Genomic DNA, 19,684 nt, shown 5'->3' with positions numbered 1-19,684 from the left:
AGGTAAAATGTACCCATTTTAGGTGTACAGTTCAATAATTTTTCATAAATTTATCATGTGTGCAATCATCACCATTTAAAATCCAGTTTTAGAACATTCCCATCATCCCAATAAGATCCTTCATACCCATTTAGTTAATCCCATTTCTACCCCCAACCCAAGGAAACCACTCATCTACTTTGTGCCCCTATGGATTTATTATTTCTGGACATTTCACCTAAATGGAATCATGGAGTACGTCTTTTGTGTCTGACTTCTTTCACTTAGCATAATGTCTGTGCGGTTCATCCATGTTATAGCATGGGTCAGTAAATCATTTCTTTTATTGCTGAATAGTATTCCAGTGTGTGGATATGGGAACACACTTGGAGAATCACTGCTCTGGTTCAACTGTCCACTTCCCTCCCTCAGGCCCTCACCGTCTCTCCTGCACAACTGGTTTTCCTACTTCTTGTTTGGACTGTCCCTGCCTACCCCGCACACATCCAGCACTAGCTTCTCCAGATATAAATCTGTTCAAGTCACTTGCCTGCTAAACATTCTTCAGCCTGTGCCTGACGGGATCCTGGTCCTGTGAGGTGAAGCTCTCACTTCTCACCCTGACAAACCTTACTAGAAAGCCCTCCACTCCAGCTTCCGGTCTCCTCACTCCCTGCCTTGAACTTAGTGCTCCAGCAGCACTATCTGTAAATCCTCTCCATCCCCAAATATCATGCTGTGTTTCTCCTCCCCAAGCCCTTGGCTCAAGCAGTCCCCTGGGTCTGTAATGTCCCTTTGCCTCCTCCCTTCCTTTGCCTCACTAATATCTCCTCATCATCTGGGATTCCTCGTGGGCACTGCCTTCTCCTAAAGTCCTTCCCTGAGTCCCAGGCCGGGTTGGGAGCTCCTACATTTTACGTCCAAACCACCCCCCGCCCCCTTACCCCGGCCCACCCTGCCCTTCTCAATTATTTTACTCTCACACTGTATTAAAATTATCTGTTAATTTCTTGACTTGCCCACCAGACTGTGAGATGTGTGTTATTTGCAGTTGGATGCTCAGCACCCAGCCCAGCACCTGCACATAGTAGATGCTCATTAGATGTTTGTTGAATAAACGGAGACATGGATGATTGATGAACATCCCTGAACACCTCTTCTTCTGCCCCCGTTTGGTCAGGCCATGCTGCCAACTGATACTGTTAAGCTGTTACCACGCTCAGACCTTTTAAGGCAATCACTAATCCTTCCACGTGGGAAAAATAATGCTCTATGAAGGCAACAAGCCAGGTGATCCTGGGCTTTTTCTTTCTTTCTGTTTTCTTTTTTTGTCTGCCTGATTTCCTACTTTGCACTTAGAACTCTTTTTTGGCACTAGTGGAAGTTCTGAGGGCAAAGCAGGGCACTGAGAAAATTATTGCCCATAAACTACCTGATGCCAGCAACAGATGATTCCCCCATGGGCTGCTGGGCCATGTAGGAGAACCCACTGGGCAGAGCTGGCCAATGCTAGAGGTAACGTAGATGATTCCAGATAATTAGCATCTACTCAAGTGTCCCCCACAGGCGCATCCAGAGTGTCTATGAGCAAGGTGTGAATGCTGGCTCCTGTGCAGGCGTAAGACACGGGCACCAGCCCACAGTTGGGTTCAAGTAGTTTGTTTCCTGCCAGAGGATCTCCCCTCCCCCGACACGCTTCTAGCAGATCAAAGGTAATATGCCTGGAAATAATTTCCCTCTTGGTTTGAGAGTTCTGTGGTTAAAAACAAAACTACCTGTTTACAAAGAAAAGAAAAAAATGACAGGCGAGAAAGACACCTGGGGGCACAGAGGGAGGAAAAGGAGAAACAAAGCATGTTTTAATTTAAACTCGGACTCTGTAAAGAGTCATGTACATCTGACATCCAGTGAAAGTCTAAATGTTGTAAAGATTTTCTCTTTAGAAAGACAGTGTTCTTCTATCTCTTTCACAGCTAGATTCAATACTTGCTTTCATGTTACCACCTGAAGATCGTATTTATGGCTATGGTTTAAGAATATGTGTCTCTCTTTGTGCTTGTGCCTCTGACCATGTATGGCGGCTAGGAGTGGACAGAGTCCCAGCAGAGGGTGTGTCTGGTTCTTTGCAAAACATCATCACCTTCATCCTCATCTTCACCAGTTACTGAGCACCTACTCTTTTCTTTACATACATAATTTCCTCTTGCTCAACAAGTTTGTAAGATATATACTCCTATACCCATTTTACAGATGAGAAAATTGATAATCAGGTTAAATATCTTGCTGATGGTCGACAGCTAATACCTTTTACTGGGCTCATTAAAGCTGTAGCAATGCTAACTAATCACATTAAATATAATCTTCGTTTTTTTGTTTTTTGGAAGAAAGGATTACAGCAAGTTACACATATACTTAGGTAGCTGGTATTTCCCTCCTAAAATCGTCTCGCATTTCCATCTTTCTGTGACTATTAACTGCAGCTACCATTTTCCTGCCTTCCAGCCTCAGAAGAGTCAAGCATCTAACAAATATTCTTTTATTTTATTTGCGTAGAACTTATCTTGAGCTTTTTATCTCATTGGCTCACTGTATCTGATTTGTCCCAATTCCTGCTATTTCTTAATCCTTAGGAGTTTTTTCTAGACTCTATACCCATTTTATTCTTTTCTCATAGCTACCACATGAATTCTTTTCTCTTCAGCCTCTTCTTCATTTGTAAAGTGGAGATAATAGTAGCAAAACTCCATTAACATCTGTAAGATAGGGCTAGGATTAGTATACACCTCGTGGGACCCACGATTCAGGAGACAAGAAGATGAGCGTTAAAGAGCTTATCACAGAGCCTGGCAGATACTCTCCAGCAAGGGAACTGAAAGTTTAAATGCTTTTCTGTCTAATCCCTAGTCTCTAGCCACTTGTGGCTATTGAACCCGGGAGATGTGTTTAGCCTGAATTGACATGTGCTGTAGGTGTAAAATACACTCTGGATTTTGAAGACTTAGTATGAAAAATAGAGTGTGACACATCTCAGTAACTTTTTATATTTATTCCATGTTAAAAATGATAATATGTTGGCTATATTGGGTTAAATAAAATCCATTTAAAAATCAATTTCACCTATTTCCATTTTACTATTTTAATATGGCCACTGGAAATTTAAAGATTAAACGCATAGTGCACATTATATTTCTACAGGACGGTTCTGGTGCAACGTGGCTTTCAATTGTTACCCATGACCGTGACCTTTCACTGACTCCACAATGTCGGAAGAGCCATTTTCGTGGCTCTGGAAGTTTCGCGGTGACGCTGCTCCCGTGGGATAGGCCTTCCGTGTGGCAGTAGCCTTGGCCACGGTCGCAGCCCTGCTCCTCAGCCTCTCACCAACCCCGCCTTACCTTTGACGGGGATGGAAAATTGAGCCAGAAGCAATGGATGTCACTACACAGCTCAGGGGTGCTCACCCTTGACACTGTGAGAATGTGTGCGTTTTCACTGACGTGTTCTTGTTTAAACTGTGTTATAAGGGAAAGGAGAAGGAAGAAAAGTGTTTCAGCATGTGGAACTACTCTAGGGAACTCTGAAAAACCTAATACTATCTATCGTTTTAGATAGTATTAACCAGGAGTCTATGCTTCAGAGATCATCTGCCCCTGCAATAGGTATGTTATCATGCAAGAGATGTGGATCAACAATAGAGAATGATTTCATTTTCCGTGATCCAGCAGGGCTTCCCCTCCCAAGTGACTTTCTCACCCACGGCTAGCTGAGGTAGCGTGCATCCCAGACGCTCCGCAATCGGGGAAAGGTCTTTCAGCTTGTTTTGCTGTTTTCTCCCTTCTTCACTCACAATCCTTTCCTTCAACCACTGGTAGCACTAGAGATAAGAAGAACATTTAAATATTAATGTCTGGTAAGGGTTTGATGCAAAGATTGTTAATTCAATAAAATATAAGAGCCTCGTGGTGAATTCCTGAATCTTCTTGGCTCTGACCTTTCTGTTTGATGGTGACAAGGATGCCTATGTCTTCATGCAAGGAAATGTTCCCCACGGTCTCCTTCCTTGTTTACTGGTTCAAGACATTGATTTTGACTAAAACTCACCTTTCAGATCCATCGACATGCACAAAAGTTGTTAAAATCCTAACATATAATCAATTAGATCCCATCTGGACATGATGTTTCTTATTGCAATAGCCCTTAGAACGTAGGGGAAAAAAGGCATTTACACTTCACCAGGGTCTATTATGTTTCCTTTTTGTCAAGAAAGTTGGGTGCCAAGCTTTTTTCTCAAAGGAAGTCATTATCTTACATTTCCTGCTGTAACTATCTTTCTCCCTCTTGCCTTCAATTTACTCCTAGTCTCTTCAGTATTCTTATAATAGTGTTTTATTGTTAGCTTTCTCTGCTCCTTCCTAGAAGCAGATGTGAATGGTGTAATTGATAGGTACCGAGTACATTTTAAAGTCACACTGCGAGGCATTTGGAACTTCCCCGACCAGGGATGGAACCCGTGCCCCCTTTAGTGGAGGCGCAGAGTCTTAACCACTGGACCACCAGAGAAGTCCCATTTTCAAGTTTTAAAGTGGACAAACACTTTCCCAAACGTGTATTACCTTTTGTATAACGTTTGAAACTTAAAAAGGCAAGGGAACTTAAAAAGGTAAATGAGAAACTCATCTTTAAAACCTAGGAGAAGAGACTGACCCTGATGTAGACTATGAAGTGAGCCTGATTTCCTACATATAAGGAAAAGAATATTTTAGAATTTCTCAATGCCCTATTTTTCAGAAGGTTCTGCTCTTACTATGAAACAAGGAACAATAGACTCTTACGTACAAAGCTAGCACTATGCAGCAACACCCAAAGGAAAAGAATATTTGTAAGAATCGGTTAGTCTGTTGTAGTGACAATAATAAAAACCATCTCCCTGTGTGGCAACGTGGACTTTCTCCATTGCATGCGTTTGTGACATAATTACCACCACAGACCTTTACCTTCCCAAAGGCAGTGGAAAGCTGGGCAATCATCACAAAATCTCCACCCATATGATTTCAATGGGCTGCTGGCTTTTGTTTTTTTTTTTTAAGTATATTTTTCATCATTCTAAGACAGTATTTCCAAAGAAAAAAACCGCATTATGCTTTATTATGATTTTTGGAATGATTTTGCAGATATGAAAAGAAAAAAGAACAAGCAGCCCCAGTTCTGTTCTCCTCCTAGATCTCAGAGGCTTATGGCCTGGCTCCTCAAATGAAGTTTGCTTAGAGACATGGCCAAGAGTTTTCCCAGTCTCGGCTCCGGAGACCTTAGCTTCTTCCAGGAGGAAGTGTGGCCTTGAGCATCTCTCCAGAGATGACGGCTGGCGCCAGAGGTGATGAGGTGGACAGTCAGGCGCAATGAGCAGTGTGATGGGGGCCCAGCAGCCTTCCCTGGCAGCATGCTGGGCACATCAGAGAGCCCCTGAACTTACTTCTGCTGTCCTCAAGGGGAAAACATCACCGATCCTCACTTTAGTTTCATAACATTTTTCAGAGGATGAGTATCTCTGAATGTTATTAAAAAAAAAAAAAAAAAAAACACGGTTGAAAACCAATAGCCAAATGCTTCTTGAACAATTGCTTTTTATTAGAACTAGGAGAGTTCCTGAGGTTTCAACATATACCACACACATAAAGACTGACTGATTCATCAATCTTCAGGAAGATTTCTAAAAGTAACAAATACTAAACATTCATTTATTGAGTACCTTTCTTCCCACCCTCAACATAAATCTCACTCTAATCACTGGAAAACAAAAGCAGGTTAGGGTTTTTAAAAAGTAGATGCATAGTATTTCTACTGCTTTCCTCATACCAAAGGAAATAAATGTGTTTCGGAAATACATAACTTTAACTGCTTTACAAGTGGGAAAATGTTAGCATAGGGAGGAGATGAGGCTTAACTAAAATATTAATTAAATATGGAAGTGAACCAGTGTTTTTGGTAAGAAGGTTGGTGGTGGGTGTGGTTGTATGCAATAATAAACCCAACTTGTTGACTGTGGGCAGTAATCCACGAATCAGAAGATGAAATTTCATCTTCCATTCCACTTGCTTAATCATATTCCTGCAGTGGTTTGATTACATGTTGATTGTTCTTTCTAAGTAAGTGGAAGGCAGGGATGGCTTCTCGTTCATCTCAACATCTCCAGTCTTGACACAGTGGTTGGCCCAGAGGAGGGGCTCAGCCAATATGGTGGTGAGGAAGGGATCTGAGAAACCAGGGCTCCACAGGGTAAAGATAGATCTCTTCAATTTTTCAGATTGAGCACAGACACTTCCTCCTTAAAGAAGTACAACTCAGCTGGCAGCCCTGCGTGCTTCCACAGTGCTTGTGGATTCCACATGGTTTCATAATTCACCCCTACTCATGTCTGTCTCCAATAAGTCCCTGAGTTACACTGAGACTGTCCCTGTATCCTCAGCCCTCAGCACAGGGCCCGGCACTGAGTAGACACTCAGTAAATATTTGCCAAAGGAACAACTGAATGAGCTTTTCTCCACAGATTAGTGGGCTATTACTTTTATACATGTCACAAAATTCTTTAAATTTTCCTAAAGCCTGTTTCTCTGCCATCTCCTATTGCTGTGACCATTATCTGTGTGACACCCATATTACAGGTAGCCATAACAGGGTGGGAATAGTCTGTGAGATCAGCCCCAAATCCCCCAGTTGCCTGTTAGTTAATGCTAGACAGAACTCAGGCAGCAACTATAAAGCCATGGACAGAATCAGTCACATTTCATTACTGAGCCTTGTCTAGAATAATTTAGCAATCAAGATCATTGACTATTTCTATCTAAACATCGAAGTCTTTGGCTCAAAAGAGCAGCAAAGTCTTCACTACTGAGGTGAAAATCTCTAGGTAAAATGCTGGAGCTAAAAAATTTCCTTCTGAAATTGTACCATAATGTGCAATATCCTTAGTTTCTTAATGTGAACACCTGGAGTACTTGGACTGCCCCTCTCCACCCACTTTGATCTACATAAGTTTGCATGTTTCCTGTTTACCTTTAACAGAAGGGTACATATTTTTATGATTTTTCTATAAGGTATTTTCCCAACAGTAGGGAAGAGCTGTGCATAAATTTTATTGCACTTTTCATTTCTATTTAAATTTCTATTTAAAAGCTGCTCACCTGGTCTCTTGATCAGACTTCGTTGATCCTCAGTTATGGCTCACTGCACTCATTCAAGAACCATTTATTGAGTACCTAGCATGTGCCAGGCTCTGTGATGAGTTAACGTGAGTTTCAGTTTCTGTCCTATAGGTACTCACAAATCATTGTCTGGTAACTTGAGAAGTGTTGTTTTTAGTTGGATTGCCCCCTCAATGATTTCCTCAGAAGCCTTGTTTGTACTGCCTCTTTATGGGAAATAGGTCACCATAGGTGCATGACGTGAGCTGGTCACAGCACCTTATCCTTTGGGCCACTGTCATTGGTTTAACAGGTTGGCACATGACCCAAGCTTGGCCAGTCTTCTCTGGACTGAAGCTGATAAAGAAAAAGTCTCTTTTCTCTCAGGTTACATGACTTTAAGGATGTAAGCCTGCAGTCACCAGCATTCCTGCTCCTGGCCTTGTGGAGAAGACCCCCTTATAGTAGAAGAAAATGACACTCACATGCAGGGAGAAATAGAGGAGATGGAGAGTCCTGACGATGTGCAAATCTATGGATGGAGTCACCCCTGAGGCCATCCCACTCCATCCCTCCCAGGGAGTGTCTGTCTATGCGTTCCCTTCTTTGATTAAATTAGGTCGAATTGCATTCTATTTCTTGTAGCCAGAGGATTCTAAGACTGTAAGAAGTGTTTATGGAATGACAGAAGAAAGTACCAAAAACTGAGTTTTATAAAGTGAGGACAGGTTTCACAGAGTGAAGACAACCAAGATTTGTCTTTAGAGATGAGGAGAGCTTCCACAGCAGGATGTAAAGAAGGGCATTTGTGGGAGGCAAAAAAGAGTACAGTGCATTTGGGTGAAAAATGAAGTAATATGATTTGGGGAAAGACAAGAACGAAAAACGGGTTCAAGAGTATTTCCTTGAATGCTTTTTCTGTGGGTTTTAGGTTTTGTCCTATAATCAGTGATTGGGAAGTCATTAAAGGATTTTAAGCAGGGTTATGATATAGTCAGATTAATCTTTTAGAAAGATAATTGGTTACATAATTGAGATAGATAATAGAAAATTGGTGGGTAGCTGAAAAAGGGAGGGGGGAATCAGAGAGTCCAGATGGGAAGTTAATGCAGCAAACCAAGTAAGCAATGATGAAGATCTGAACAAGGGTGGTACAAGGAAGGGGCCACAGAGAGTCAGGATGTGGACTGGAGGAGGTGGTGCCCCGCTGGATAAGACTGAGGGAGGAGAAGAGGCAGCCTGAGATAACGCCTTGGCTTCTGACTGGGATGACCAGATGGATGGGTGGAGGCATTGTTAGATGAGAAGGAAGAGTAGATTCTGGGGAGTGAGGACAGATTCCATTAGGCATGACAGATGCCCATGGGACAGCCACGTGGAGATGTCTGATAGACACGAAGAAGTAGTGGTGTTCAGCTCAGCGGTGAGTCAGTGCTGATGACACTGATTTAGAAGTCTTTGTAACAGTGGTGGGCCAGATGCAGCCTCCCAGAAAACCCCCTGGGCAGTACTACTTTCTAAAAGATAGGTGTTTTTTCACACTCAGTTAGTTTATCCTTCAAATCTAGTTCAATATTTATAGCAGAAACAAAGTATTAGCATCCTTATTTTATTGGTGTAACTTAAAACAGCCAGTGTGAAATACCAATCATTTATTCTATTTTGGGGGAAGGTGAAAGTTGCCATCTTATTTATCTATTTGCCTAGGTCTTTACTTTTTAAAAAATGTTTTTACTATTAGAATTCTCATTCAATCTTAAGGTTGAAATATACATATATATGTATATAATTAGTAGTAGTAGTATTTTTTGCTTTAGTTACTCTACTCAAGTGGCTTCTCTAAGTGTACATGTATTAGTCCAGAAAGCACTTGGACTGATGAATTAAGAAGCCTTGAGGGTCTGCGGAGCTCTAAAGAAGCGTGCTTTGTGACTGGCTGCCTTTCACCTGTTGAGAGTCCTTATTTACTGCTAAGGATGTTTCAATAGATGCTGAAAAGTCAACAACAGAAATATTTTTGGGGTTGCTTTTGGGCTTAGTCACCTTCAAATATTTTGCATCTCCTTTTTTTTTTTTTTCCTCCTTTCGTTAGTGCATTTTTAAAAGCTTTTCAGCTGTTTGTAAGCTTTTCTCAAACAGTGATGGAGATCAGCCAGTCATATACTCCAAATACAGTGTAGTACCTACTTCTTCCTCCTTTAAAAACCTGAGTTTGAAGGGAAACAAAAATGCCTTTACGGCGATGCACTGAGAGCCAGGAGACCTGGATTCTACTATTAACTTTTTCTATTATGAGTTTATTATGCTCTTGGATTGTTATCTAATCTCTTTGTGCTCAGTTTCTGCATCTGGAAAAGGTTTACCCTCTTATAACGATAGTCTGGAACAAACACCTGGTATATATGGAAGCACTTTGAGTTTTTCAGAAAGTCTCTGAAAGAATGTAAGACAACATGCTTGGCTACAACTGGCTAAAAGCCATCTGTATCCATTTATCTTTGCGAGGAAAAAAGGAGATGAATAAAAACACTTAGCCCGGTGCTTGGCACACAGTAGGTGTTCAGCAAAATCACAATTTTCAATGCTTTTCTTTCTTCACTCTTTTCTTGCCATCCACCTTTTATCCCTTCTTTCCTAAGATGCTTTTCGTTTTTCTTTGCTGACTTATTCAAAACCTTCCATTTTTCAGAAACAAGACCATATATAATATTCTAGGATAATTAGTGTAATAATGCAAAACTAGAAGCAGGACCATGTCACCATGTTTTAGGAAATATTTATGTTGTATTATCTTAGAGAACAAACAAGCTAATAGGTCAACTGGTACAGCAGAAAGAAAAGTGATAGACCTAGAGTCTGGAGAAGGTCCTGATTAGGGAAGCACACGGTGGTTCCAGCCACACTGATTAAAGGCTTGCTGGTTTGGGCTTAACTTGAGTTGTCCTTGTGCTGATTTTGTGCTGATGGAGACAAGAGGCTGTGTCAGACTTCTGCTTCCTCTTTGGGGCCTTTGGCATGTGTGAATTTTGAAAATGCCTATGTTCTCTCCCTAGGCATTACAGAGTAATTTGTGATTCTAATGTTATTACACATTCTCTCAAGTTTTAAAAAACAGACATGTTATTATTAACAAGGAGAGATTTTGGAGTACTCTCCAGTAAATTAACCATCAAGATCTTCTGAATGGAGGTAACTTTATGTCAATGATCTTAAATATCTTTATGCTTCAGAGAAGAAATTAAGCTGCAAGACTGAACAGCCAGAGTTGATCTCTGCAAATGCCAGCCCTGAGCCCCCGTGACAGAGGCTTGGTTCTGTATCTGCTTCCCAAACCCTCCCTCCTTAGTCCCCATCCTCACATATTAAAAAACGTCAACCGACCTCAAACCTATTCAACTACAACCTGTTTGCCACATGTGGATTAAACCTCTATGGCTTAAATTTTGTTTTGTCAAGAAAAGTAAAATTAGATCCTCTTATATAGAAAAGGGATTTTACGTTTCCTAAGTTTCAAAGGAGGAATGAAATGCCCTCTTGAATATAAGAATAAGTGTAGGAATTCGAGTCTACAAATCCAACCAGGTCATTGGGCATCTCCCCCGGTCCCCAGAGGAGGAGAACTTTCTGCACTGATGGCTGACCAGAAGTAGAGACCTCCAGAGGGCTTGGGGAGCCGGCCAGGGCCAGCCCAAGGCCACACTCGGCCTGAGCCAGGGAGCCACAGGCTGCTGCAGAGCTGTTCTGTTCAATCTCCTTTTTTCCCTTGCTCCTATCCCCAGACTCCTTCCTAGAGGTGGAGGAAAATACCTTCAGTGAAGCCCTGGAGCTTTCAGGCACCCCGTTTCCATATTTTCCTGAGATGATGCCACAGGCCAGTGGAGACCATGTCATCGCTCCGACACCTACAGAAGAAAAAACCTTAAAAAGTTACTTCTGCAAACTGGGATCAAAAGTGTCGGGGTGTTTAGAAAGGACTTGGTTAGTTGTGGGGAAAACTGGCCAGATACATGAGCTAATATCAGCATAAATCTTTCCATTACACTTTAGGCATCTACAAATCGTGCTTCATGTTTATAAACCTATCAAACGTGCACTGTTGGTTATGGGGAACAGGCCATATAATCAAGCCTGAAAATGTGGCTTATCCATAGTTTTCGGATGACCAAAATTTATGTTTCTTTTTACACTCAGAGATAAACACTTTTGCTTGCACAGAAATCCAGCTCTTCGCTTGTTCACTCAGTGCCTTAATAGCGCCTGGTGCAAAGCAGGAGCACAATGCCCCCTGCACAGTGAACACGCAGTGATAGCAATAACCACCGTTGTTACTGCTGTTGTTGAACTTTTTTATCCTTTTTCTCTTACCCAGCATTTTCCCACTCGTGTAAACCCCCGTTTCTTATGAAGAAAATTATCCCTGGAAGCTGTTTTAATAAGTACGTCTGAAAATGTGGCTTACTTAAGTTTTTCTGAGGTCCAAAATTCTCGTGTACATGTTGTGTATATATTTTTTCCCTCTCTTTGTCATTATGTCTACCTACAAAAACATGTGTCCCTGGCTTGTCAGCCGTTCTTGAATTCCCATTCTGACTCAGCTCTAGGCAAAGTAGGAGATACAGATGTATAAATCCATAATTTTTAGGAAAGGCAGTCATAATCCACTCAGAGATGCATTCTTGGCTAGAGCAACTACCCTATGAAAAACACGTTTATTCATTGTTTCTTCCCTTCATTCTATATGCATTTTTTGAACACCTACTGAGTACAGCTTGTACACCAGTCACAATTTACAGCTCTGCTTGGCTTTCATGAGTGATACTCTGGAGGTTACATACAGGCACTTTTGATTCTTCCAGTCTCTGGAATGCATAGTGCTGACAACCCCTAGGTTAATTAGGAACAGTTAGGAAAGCATTTCAGTAACATTTTTTTTTTCTGGATCACTGATCATCCTGTTGTTAAGAATAATCAGTAAATTTGATTGTGAAGATTACCTATTTTATGGTAGAGCTCTGGTAACTGAACCTCCACTTTCTCTCTCTGGAAAAGATGGTACTCAGCTTGTTCACAGACTGGTGGGATCATGTTGAATTGTCTTGCTACAGAGTAGGCTTCCTAAGGAGAAATAAAAGTGCAACTGAATTTATAGCTGATGAGAAATAAGGCTGTATGCATGAAAAAATTTCATTTTGGTGAAATCAATACAAACCAAGAAAAATGTAGATTGCCAAATAGTAAGCAAAGTTATGACCATCAATTTCACTAAGAAATACCAATGCAGGAAATCCTTATTATTCTTTGAGAGGTTTTGGAATGAGTAAGGTCCAGGGAAAATTAGTCAAAGTATGAATTATGGACTATTACAAAGAAAACGTAGTTTGACTATTTCTAGGTTCCTAAAGAAATAAAACTTAATATATAATATAAAAATGATCTGTAATTAGCATGTTATGAACAGTACCATTATTTAATACATTAAAAAAAACCTGGAATATTGTGTTCATATGTCTCGTTAGCTGAGAAATTTACTCTCTTACTACCAGAGAACATGCTAAAGCACAATTCCTGTTAGATACCTGCACCCTCCCTGTTGTATTCTGAGCTGAAGGGATCCAGCCCCCATATCCATCTCTATTACTGATGGAATTGATCATAGAATTCTAGTGCCATTGTGATTGTGAAGAAAGTTTGCAAAAGATCTTACAACTTACACATGATATCTGACAAACAATAATAGGTACTCAGTGGCCATTTAAAAATAGAAGTGAAATTACCATGATCTCCATGGCACTCCAGCGGGAGGTTCCCCAGTACATTGCCATTCCTTGGTTTATCACATGTGTCATGGCTCGAACGATTTCTATGGAAAGCCAAATAGTTAGCACTACATATACTTTTCAAAGTTATATAGTCTTTTTTTTTCTTTTCCTGCCCAAAGCTTAGATATTTAATGCAATTATTTGTTGGATTAATATAATTACTTCGACACTGGTGATAACATAATAGTCTAACATAAAATATTGATAGTTTGGAGGTGGTTGGTACTTTTGGGTAAACTGACGTTCCATTTTCAGATTGCAGCAACAACATGAAATGATATTAAAAACAGAGTGACCACTTTAAGTTCTTCCTTTACTTTTATCGCTTCAGGGTTCCTGGCTGGATAAAAGAACACATGATTCACCTCTTTCAGAACGCGGGGACCTTAAGGGCTCACTAAAGTGAGAAGTGAGAGAAAGCATTTGTTTTGACTTTGTAGAATGGAGGGTCATTGGGGATAGAAGGCCTGCCTCTATGTGTGTGGGATCTGAAGAGCTAAGCCTCACTCAGGGTGGCTGTTTAATAGAGATGACTCAACAACAATGTGTTTGGCAGAAAGATAAACATATTAAATGCTGAACAAACAGCCAAAGCCACAGTGGCTCCCAGCCCGCACTGGCATACTCTGTCCTTGACCACTTTGGACCAAAGTTCATTCTAAGACACCCATGTCATGCATTTTACCGGGGCCTGTGTGTGGCCCCGCCCCGCTTGCTCATCAGCCTCTTTCAGCTTGACATCATATTTCCTAAACAGGAAAATGAACCCCTTCCCAGAGGGGTGGAGCTGAGCTAATCTTCTTGGCACCAACCGATGTGATGCAGAACCAGGGAGCATGGAGAACCTCAAGTTCAATTGAGTGAAAAGTCACAGACACGGTTGGATTTCTTCTACAAAGCAGGTCAGCCAAATACCCAGGATGCTAGGTCATTTGACATTTTCAAGGGGTTGCAGGCCACGGGCTTTTCTTGCCCCACTAATATCTGGTAGGTTACGTGTCCTTCAGAAGAATCAAATCCTTTCTCAAACTCGAGTTGAGTAGATGTGTTCTTATTTTATTTCTCACCAGCAAGCACTGTCTTAATTGATCAGGGACAGGATTTGGAACGAGACAGCGAGGGTTAGGGTCTTAGCTTGCTTGCTTGTTTGGCTTACGTAAACCATTTAAAATTGCCCTTGGTTTCTCTGTTTGGAAGGTGGGGATGCTTTTACTCACCAGAGTCCCAACAGAGGTAGAACTTGGCTTATAAGGAAAATATTTTTCTTTCTTGGAGAAAGACTCCTAAATATCAGTTTATTACTCAGCAACTAAATCTATGAAGATAGCTCTCCCTTTATAAAGCAAATGAGATACAAAAAGTTATATGAAACATTTTCTTTCCTTTTATTATACAAATGGAAATGAGCACCTGTGCTAAAATTTCTGGAAGTCTAAAGCCATTATTTAAATCTCTGCCCCAAAGTATTCTCTCTTTGGAGATCTCCATCGTTGTGCTAGTTCCCTTTCCTTTCACATCCTGTTTCATCCAGAGCTGAGATGTTCATCCAGTCAACAGGATTTATGAGGCGTCTGCTACGCTGGGGGTTGGGGATATTGTGGCAAATCAAACACGTTGGTAAACACTGAGGAGGTTAACAGAATAAAATGAGCCCGAGAGCCTCCCCTGTCTCCATTCTGTAATCACGTAAGATGAGCACAGGACTGGACAGTGGCTTGGCCATGCGGCAGTTACTGAGGCCTTGGCAAGAGCAGGTAAGGTGGAGTGGAGGTGGTACTCCTCCTGTACCTTCATTCCCTTATTTCACACACACGTATTAAGAGCTTAATATTTGCCAGGCACTGGGTTCATCTGTGAGTAAAACAGATACAAAGCTCCTTGAGTTTTGAATTGAGTGGGGAACATGGAGATGTAAACAAGTAGGTAATTACAAAATGTGACATGTTATGAAGAAAACCAATAGGGGGCTGAGATAGGGAATAAGAGGGAAGACCGATTTTAGTTGGTCAAGGAAGGTCTCCCTGAGGAGTAATGTTTAGGCATAAAAAGTAAATAGGGACCAGTCAGGTGAAGAACAGTGGAAGAGGATTCTAGGCCACTGGAGCAGCATGTGCAAAGGCCCTGAGGCTGGACAGAGCTTGGTGAGTTCCCGCAATCAGGAAGCCATGGAAGCTGAGTCAGGAAGGAGGACAGGGCTACAAGATGAAGTTGGCAGAGGGCAAACCGTGTTATTTGTCTGTTATTCAGGGCTTGATGGGAAGTCACTAACATTTTTAGGTAAGGAAATGACGATGCAGTGAACATTTCAGAACACTATCTGACCGTGCTGTGGCGGGGGGAGGGGGGCTGGAGGAAGCAGGAAGATCTTTAGGAAGGTATTGTAGTACTCCAGGCAGGAATTGAGGGGGCTTGGAATCGGGAGGTGGTAGCAAAGACAGAGGCATGAATGGATCAAAATCTGTTTGGGGGGTAGTATCCCCTAGACTGGCAGATGGACTGAACGTGGCAAGTGAGGACGAGGAAGAATCAAGGCGATCTCCCAGATAACTGGCCACTCACCAAGATGCAGGAGACTGAGCGAGGAACAGGCTTGGGAGGAAGAGCCAGGGTCTCTCCTTGGACATGCCAAAAATGGGGATGACAGTGAGAGACTGAGGGGAGATGTCGAGTAGAGATAACTGGATAACGACACGGTGAACAACCTGGGCTGGAAGCGAGCTATTTATTAATTACCAATCTTTAACTGTATTTAAATCCATGGAAGTGGATGACTCTATTAAAGGGAAGTCTGCCCAGAGAAAAGAGTAGAGGTTCTAAGAGCCAGAGCAGGAGTCGGGGAGAGGTCACTGCAGCCAGAGGGGCAGGAAGGAAGCCAGATGGGGGGACAGTTCAGAATCAAGAATAGGGAGTGCTTGCAGAAGGAGCTGTGCCCGAGGACTGGAACACACGAGCATTCGAGTCAGAAGGGCACAGAACAGCGTCCAAAGGATTTGGCTGTGTGACAGGGAGGTCACTGCAGACCATGAAAAGAGTGCTGTCAGTGTCTGTGGTGCGTTGGGACCAAGGCCAGGCTGGAGCCAATGGTAGAATGGGCGTGGGGAAGGGAAGGCGTTAGAGACAACCTGGGTAGACTCAAGTTAGGAAATGAATGGAGCAGAGAAAGAGGGCAGCAGCTGAAGGGGTACTCAGAGTCAAAGGAGAGTTTTATTTTAAAATTGGAAGATGTAAGAGTAAGCCTGTATGCCACTGGGAGTGATCTAGATAGGGGAGTTACTGAGGATGTGGGCTAGCGGGTTGGGGAGTATGGATGGGGAGAGACTTGACACAGGGAGATGGAGGAGAACAACACTCCTGGGGGTGGGAAGGACCCTTCTGGCAAGATGGTGGGACCTCAGGAGGTTTGGAGAACTCATCATAGGAAGACAGGGTAGCCCCTGTTTGATGAATTCAATTCTCAATAAACTATCAATCAAGTGAAAAAGAGGTGGGAAGTGAGGAAAAGGTGAGAAGGAACAGTTCCGAGCGTGGAAGAGCCTATGCAAGATGCCCTTATGCCCCAGGTACTTTAGTTGAGGGTAATTTCTTTGCTCCGTGATTTGTTTGGCTACTGACTGCAGGAAAGGGCTGGTGGAATGCAGAAAGGAGTCTGGGAGGAGGAGGCTGCAGCACAGAATGCAGGGAGGAATGCAGAGAATGTAGAGGCCACAGTTAGATATTCACGTTGCCACAAAGTAAAACTGAATTTAATGCATATTCAAAATTTTTTTTTTTTTCCCCACACGGGCATGCGGAGTCTTAGTTCCCCGACCAGGGATTGAACCTGTGCCCCCTGCAGTGAAAGCGCGGAGCCCTAACCACTGGACCGCCAGGGAATTCCCATTTCATTTTTTTTTTTTTTTAATGTCAGAGAAAAATCCCCCAAGTTGTTTAGCTATCTAACATAACAGGAAATAACTACTGATAGCTGAGCTGGGTTTTTAACATAATTCTACCAAGAGGACACTAGAGGGCAGCATTGTTAAGAAAAAAATCAACTGAGTCTGCTTGTTTTATACTTGTACATCACGGAAATGCGTCTTTAAAGCATCCTAGTCAGAGCCTCGATACTGAGTGGGGAAAAGGCCATTAGGAAGATCATTTAGTGCATTGCTTTCACCTGCCCCTGGGAAAGGACATGCAGACAAACAAACTGATTAAATCCGGCAACTCAGGACTGAATGTGGCTCCTGGAGGCCAGACTCCCCCGCTTTTCCAGGAAGCCTTGGCACCAGTGGTTCTCAACCCTGACTGCACATTAAAACACCTGGGGAGCTTTGAAAACTACACTATCCAGACTCCACGGAAGTTCTATTATATCAGAATCTCTGGGGTGAGGCTGGGCATCAGTCTCATCCCAGATGATTCCAGTGTGCAGCCAGGGTTCAGAGCCGCTGTGCTTGTCTACACGGCTGGGCCTGAAGTGTGGCCCCTGGACCACCAACAGGAACCTGGTAGAAATGCATATCCTAGGGTCTTACCCAAGATGTACTGAATTACAAATTCCGGACGTGGGTAGGGCCCAGCATTCTGTGTTTTAAGCAGCTCTCCCAGCAATTTTAGTACAGACTAAAGGTTGAGAACCACTGCTTTATACCATCCCCAAGTAAGCCATGTCAGTGAGTATCAACTTCCTCCCACATTTCCTCTTCCGCTCTGTCATCTAATCTTAGTGCTTCATGCTATACTTTAACCTTTATTTGCTTTAGTACATATGCAGTCACTGTGACATGCATGTACACACACACACAAGCACATACACACTTTAGTATGAATTAGAGGAATTTGAAGAAAATGCAGAGGTCCAAGGTCTAGTCTACTTCAATGAGCCTGGGCCTTTGTATTATGTTCGTTAGCTCTCAAATCTCAGTGTTTGAGAAACACTTCTGAACTATGGGAAAACTTGGTTAAATCCTTCCTGTGCACTCCTTTCCAGGCTGAAATCATCATTATTATATAACCCACAGGCCACAGGCAGCACTCTCTCTCTCTTATTCCCTGGACTCTTGTCAGAAAGCTGGCCTCTATAAAAGCTTCAAGTCAACTTTGTTTCTCTGAGTATCCCAATTTCCCATCTGTAAAGTGAGTCTGTATTGATCCTGTGTAATTCTTTCAAAGCTTGACATGAGATGATATGTGTAGACCAATTTGTGAATCTGAAAGAGTAACACAAACTGAGTAACAAGTAAGCAGGATGTGGCCCTGGTTGTTCTTCTCAAATAAGCTCAGATTCTAACATTCTAGTTACCAAAAAAAAAAAAAAAAGTTGATATTCTTTTCAGTAACATAGGTCATCTCTGTTTAAAAATATGTATTTTATGCGAAAGGACTTAATAAAACTTATTTTGAGTGAAAGAAATTTGTTGATAAACATGTTTATTTTTTCAATTGGCCCTCATGCAAAAAACTGGCTGCTCACATTAAGCTTTTTCATGTGAAATGTTCCCTAGAACTTTGAGAGTTGTACGCAAGTGGTTATACTGCATGAACAATAAATCATAGGGACTAAAGATACAAATATGCAGAAATTAGTGTTTTTATCAGATGAAATGTACTCAAGTTAATCTGGCCATATGGACACAAAATGATGAAAACAAAAGAAAGCTTAGAGATAATTCAGTATAGTTTCCTCTTACTCTAGATAAGGAAACAGGCTAGGAGTTCACTGTTTTAAGAAATAATTAAAAGATTGAATATTGTTAACAATTATAAATATTTCAGATATGCTTACACAATGCTGAGAGTAAATACACAAAATAATAATTGTAATATGTAGTGGAACTGTATGTAACTTGTTCTATATTTTTCAAGTCCCCTATAAATGTGTTATCATACTTTCATAATTTAAAAAAGAAAAAGAAAGATTCCCTAACACAGCAAAGCACCACTTTAAAACACTAACATGTTATAGGTTAATTCACAAATATTAGGTTTAACTAAACGCAATTTCCATTTTTAAAGGCCAAAAATGGTTGATCTTTTTTATGGGGAGGGGCCACGTGGAGGCTGGGGCACTGGTAGAATGCAGAGACTTGGTTTCAACAGAGGAGTCGTAAACACTAATAAAAACAGGTCTAGACATGGGCACAATTTTTACTCCAGACCAGCTGTTTGTTTGTTATTTATCTAACTTCAGCTGTTTATTTACTTTAACTTCGGAAGCTTGTGGTGGTGGTGGTTTATAATCGTGCCTCTTTGTGGCTTAGAGGAGTCCTCTTGGATATTCATCAGTCATTTACCATCTTGGCTGTGGAGAATCCTCTCTCAGTGCTCCTCCATCTGGAGATAGAGGACCACCTTTTCTCACTGGCATGGAAACTCATAACCATAAATGGAGTCATGCCACGTTTACCCTTAAAGGTTTGCCGACTGTCTGAAGCCTGGCTCCATCTGCCTTCCAGACCACACGGGAGACTCTGGCTTTGTCCCATCACTGTCCAAGAACTTGGACATGTTCTTCAACCTTGCTGAATCTCAGTTTCTTCAACACAAATGAACAGACTGATATTAACTGAGCATATAGGTAATCTTTATGATAACTGTTTAGGTGGGTAATATCTTAATCCTTATTTTATTGATGAGGAACCTGAGACTCAAAAAGGTAGTCACTTGGGCAGCTTCTCAGCAGATAGTCGGTAAGGCCACTTCTAGCTTTGAAGCTAGAAGTGGTCA

General features: G+C 41.8%; 1 protein-coding gene across 1 annotated transcript in view; it reads right to left on the bottom strand.

Annotated features, from left to right (window-relative positions):
* The window catches only part of KCNAB1 (potassium voltage-gated channel subfamily A member regulatory beta subunit 1), a 282,120-nt gene that overhangs the window by 11,991 nt on the left and 250,445 nt on the right, over positions 1 to 19,684 (bottom strand). The window contains exons 9-12 of the mRNA XM_036849548.1: positions 12,932 to 13,017; positions 12,152 to 12,272; positions 10,965 to 11,059; positions 3,733 to 3,853 (exon numbers count right to left, since the gene is read on the bottom strand). Coding sequence (XP_036705443.1) covers positions 3,733 to 3,853; positions 10,965 to 11,059; positions 12,152 to 12,272; positions 12,932 to 13,017 — 423 coding nt within the window. The remainder of the gene's footprint in view (positions 1 to 3,732; positions 3,854 to 10,964; positions 11,060 to 12,151; positions 12,273 to 12,931; positions 13,018 to 19,684) is intronic.

The sequence above is a fragment of the Balaenoptera musculus genome, chromosome 4 (assembly GCF_009873245.2).
Source record: "Balaenoptera musculus isolate JJ_BM4_2016_0621 chromosome 4, mBalMus1.pri.v3, whole genome shotgun sequence".
Taxonomy (NCBI): domain Eukaryota; kingdom Metazoa; phylum Chordata; class Mammalia; order Artiodactyla; family Balaenopteridae; genus Balaenoptera; species Balaenoptera musculus.
This window is presented reverse-complemented; position numbering and strand designations above follow the sequence as displayed.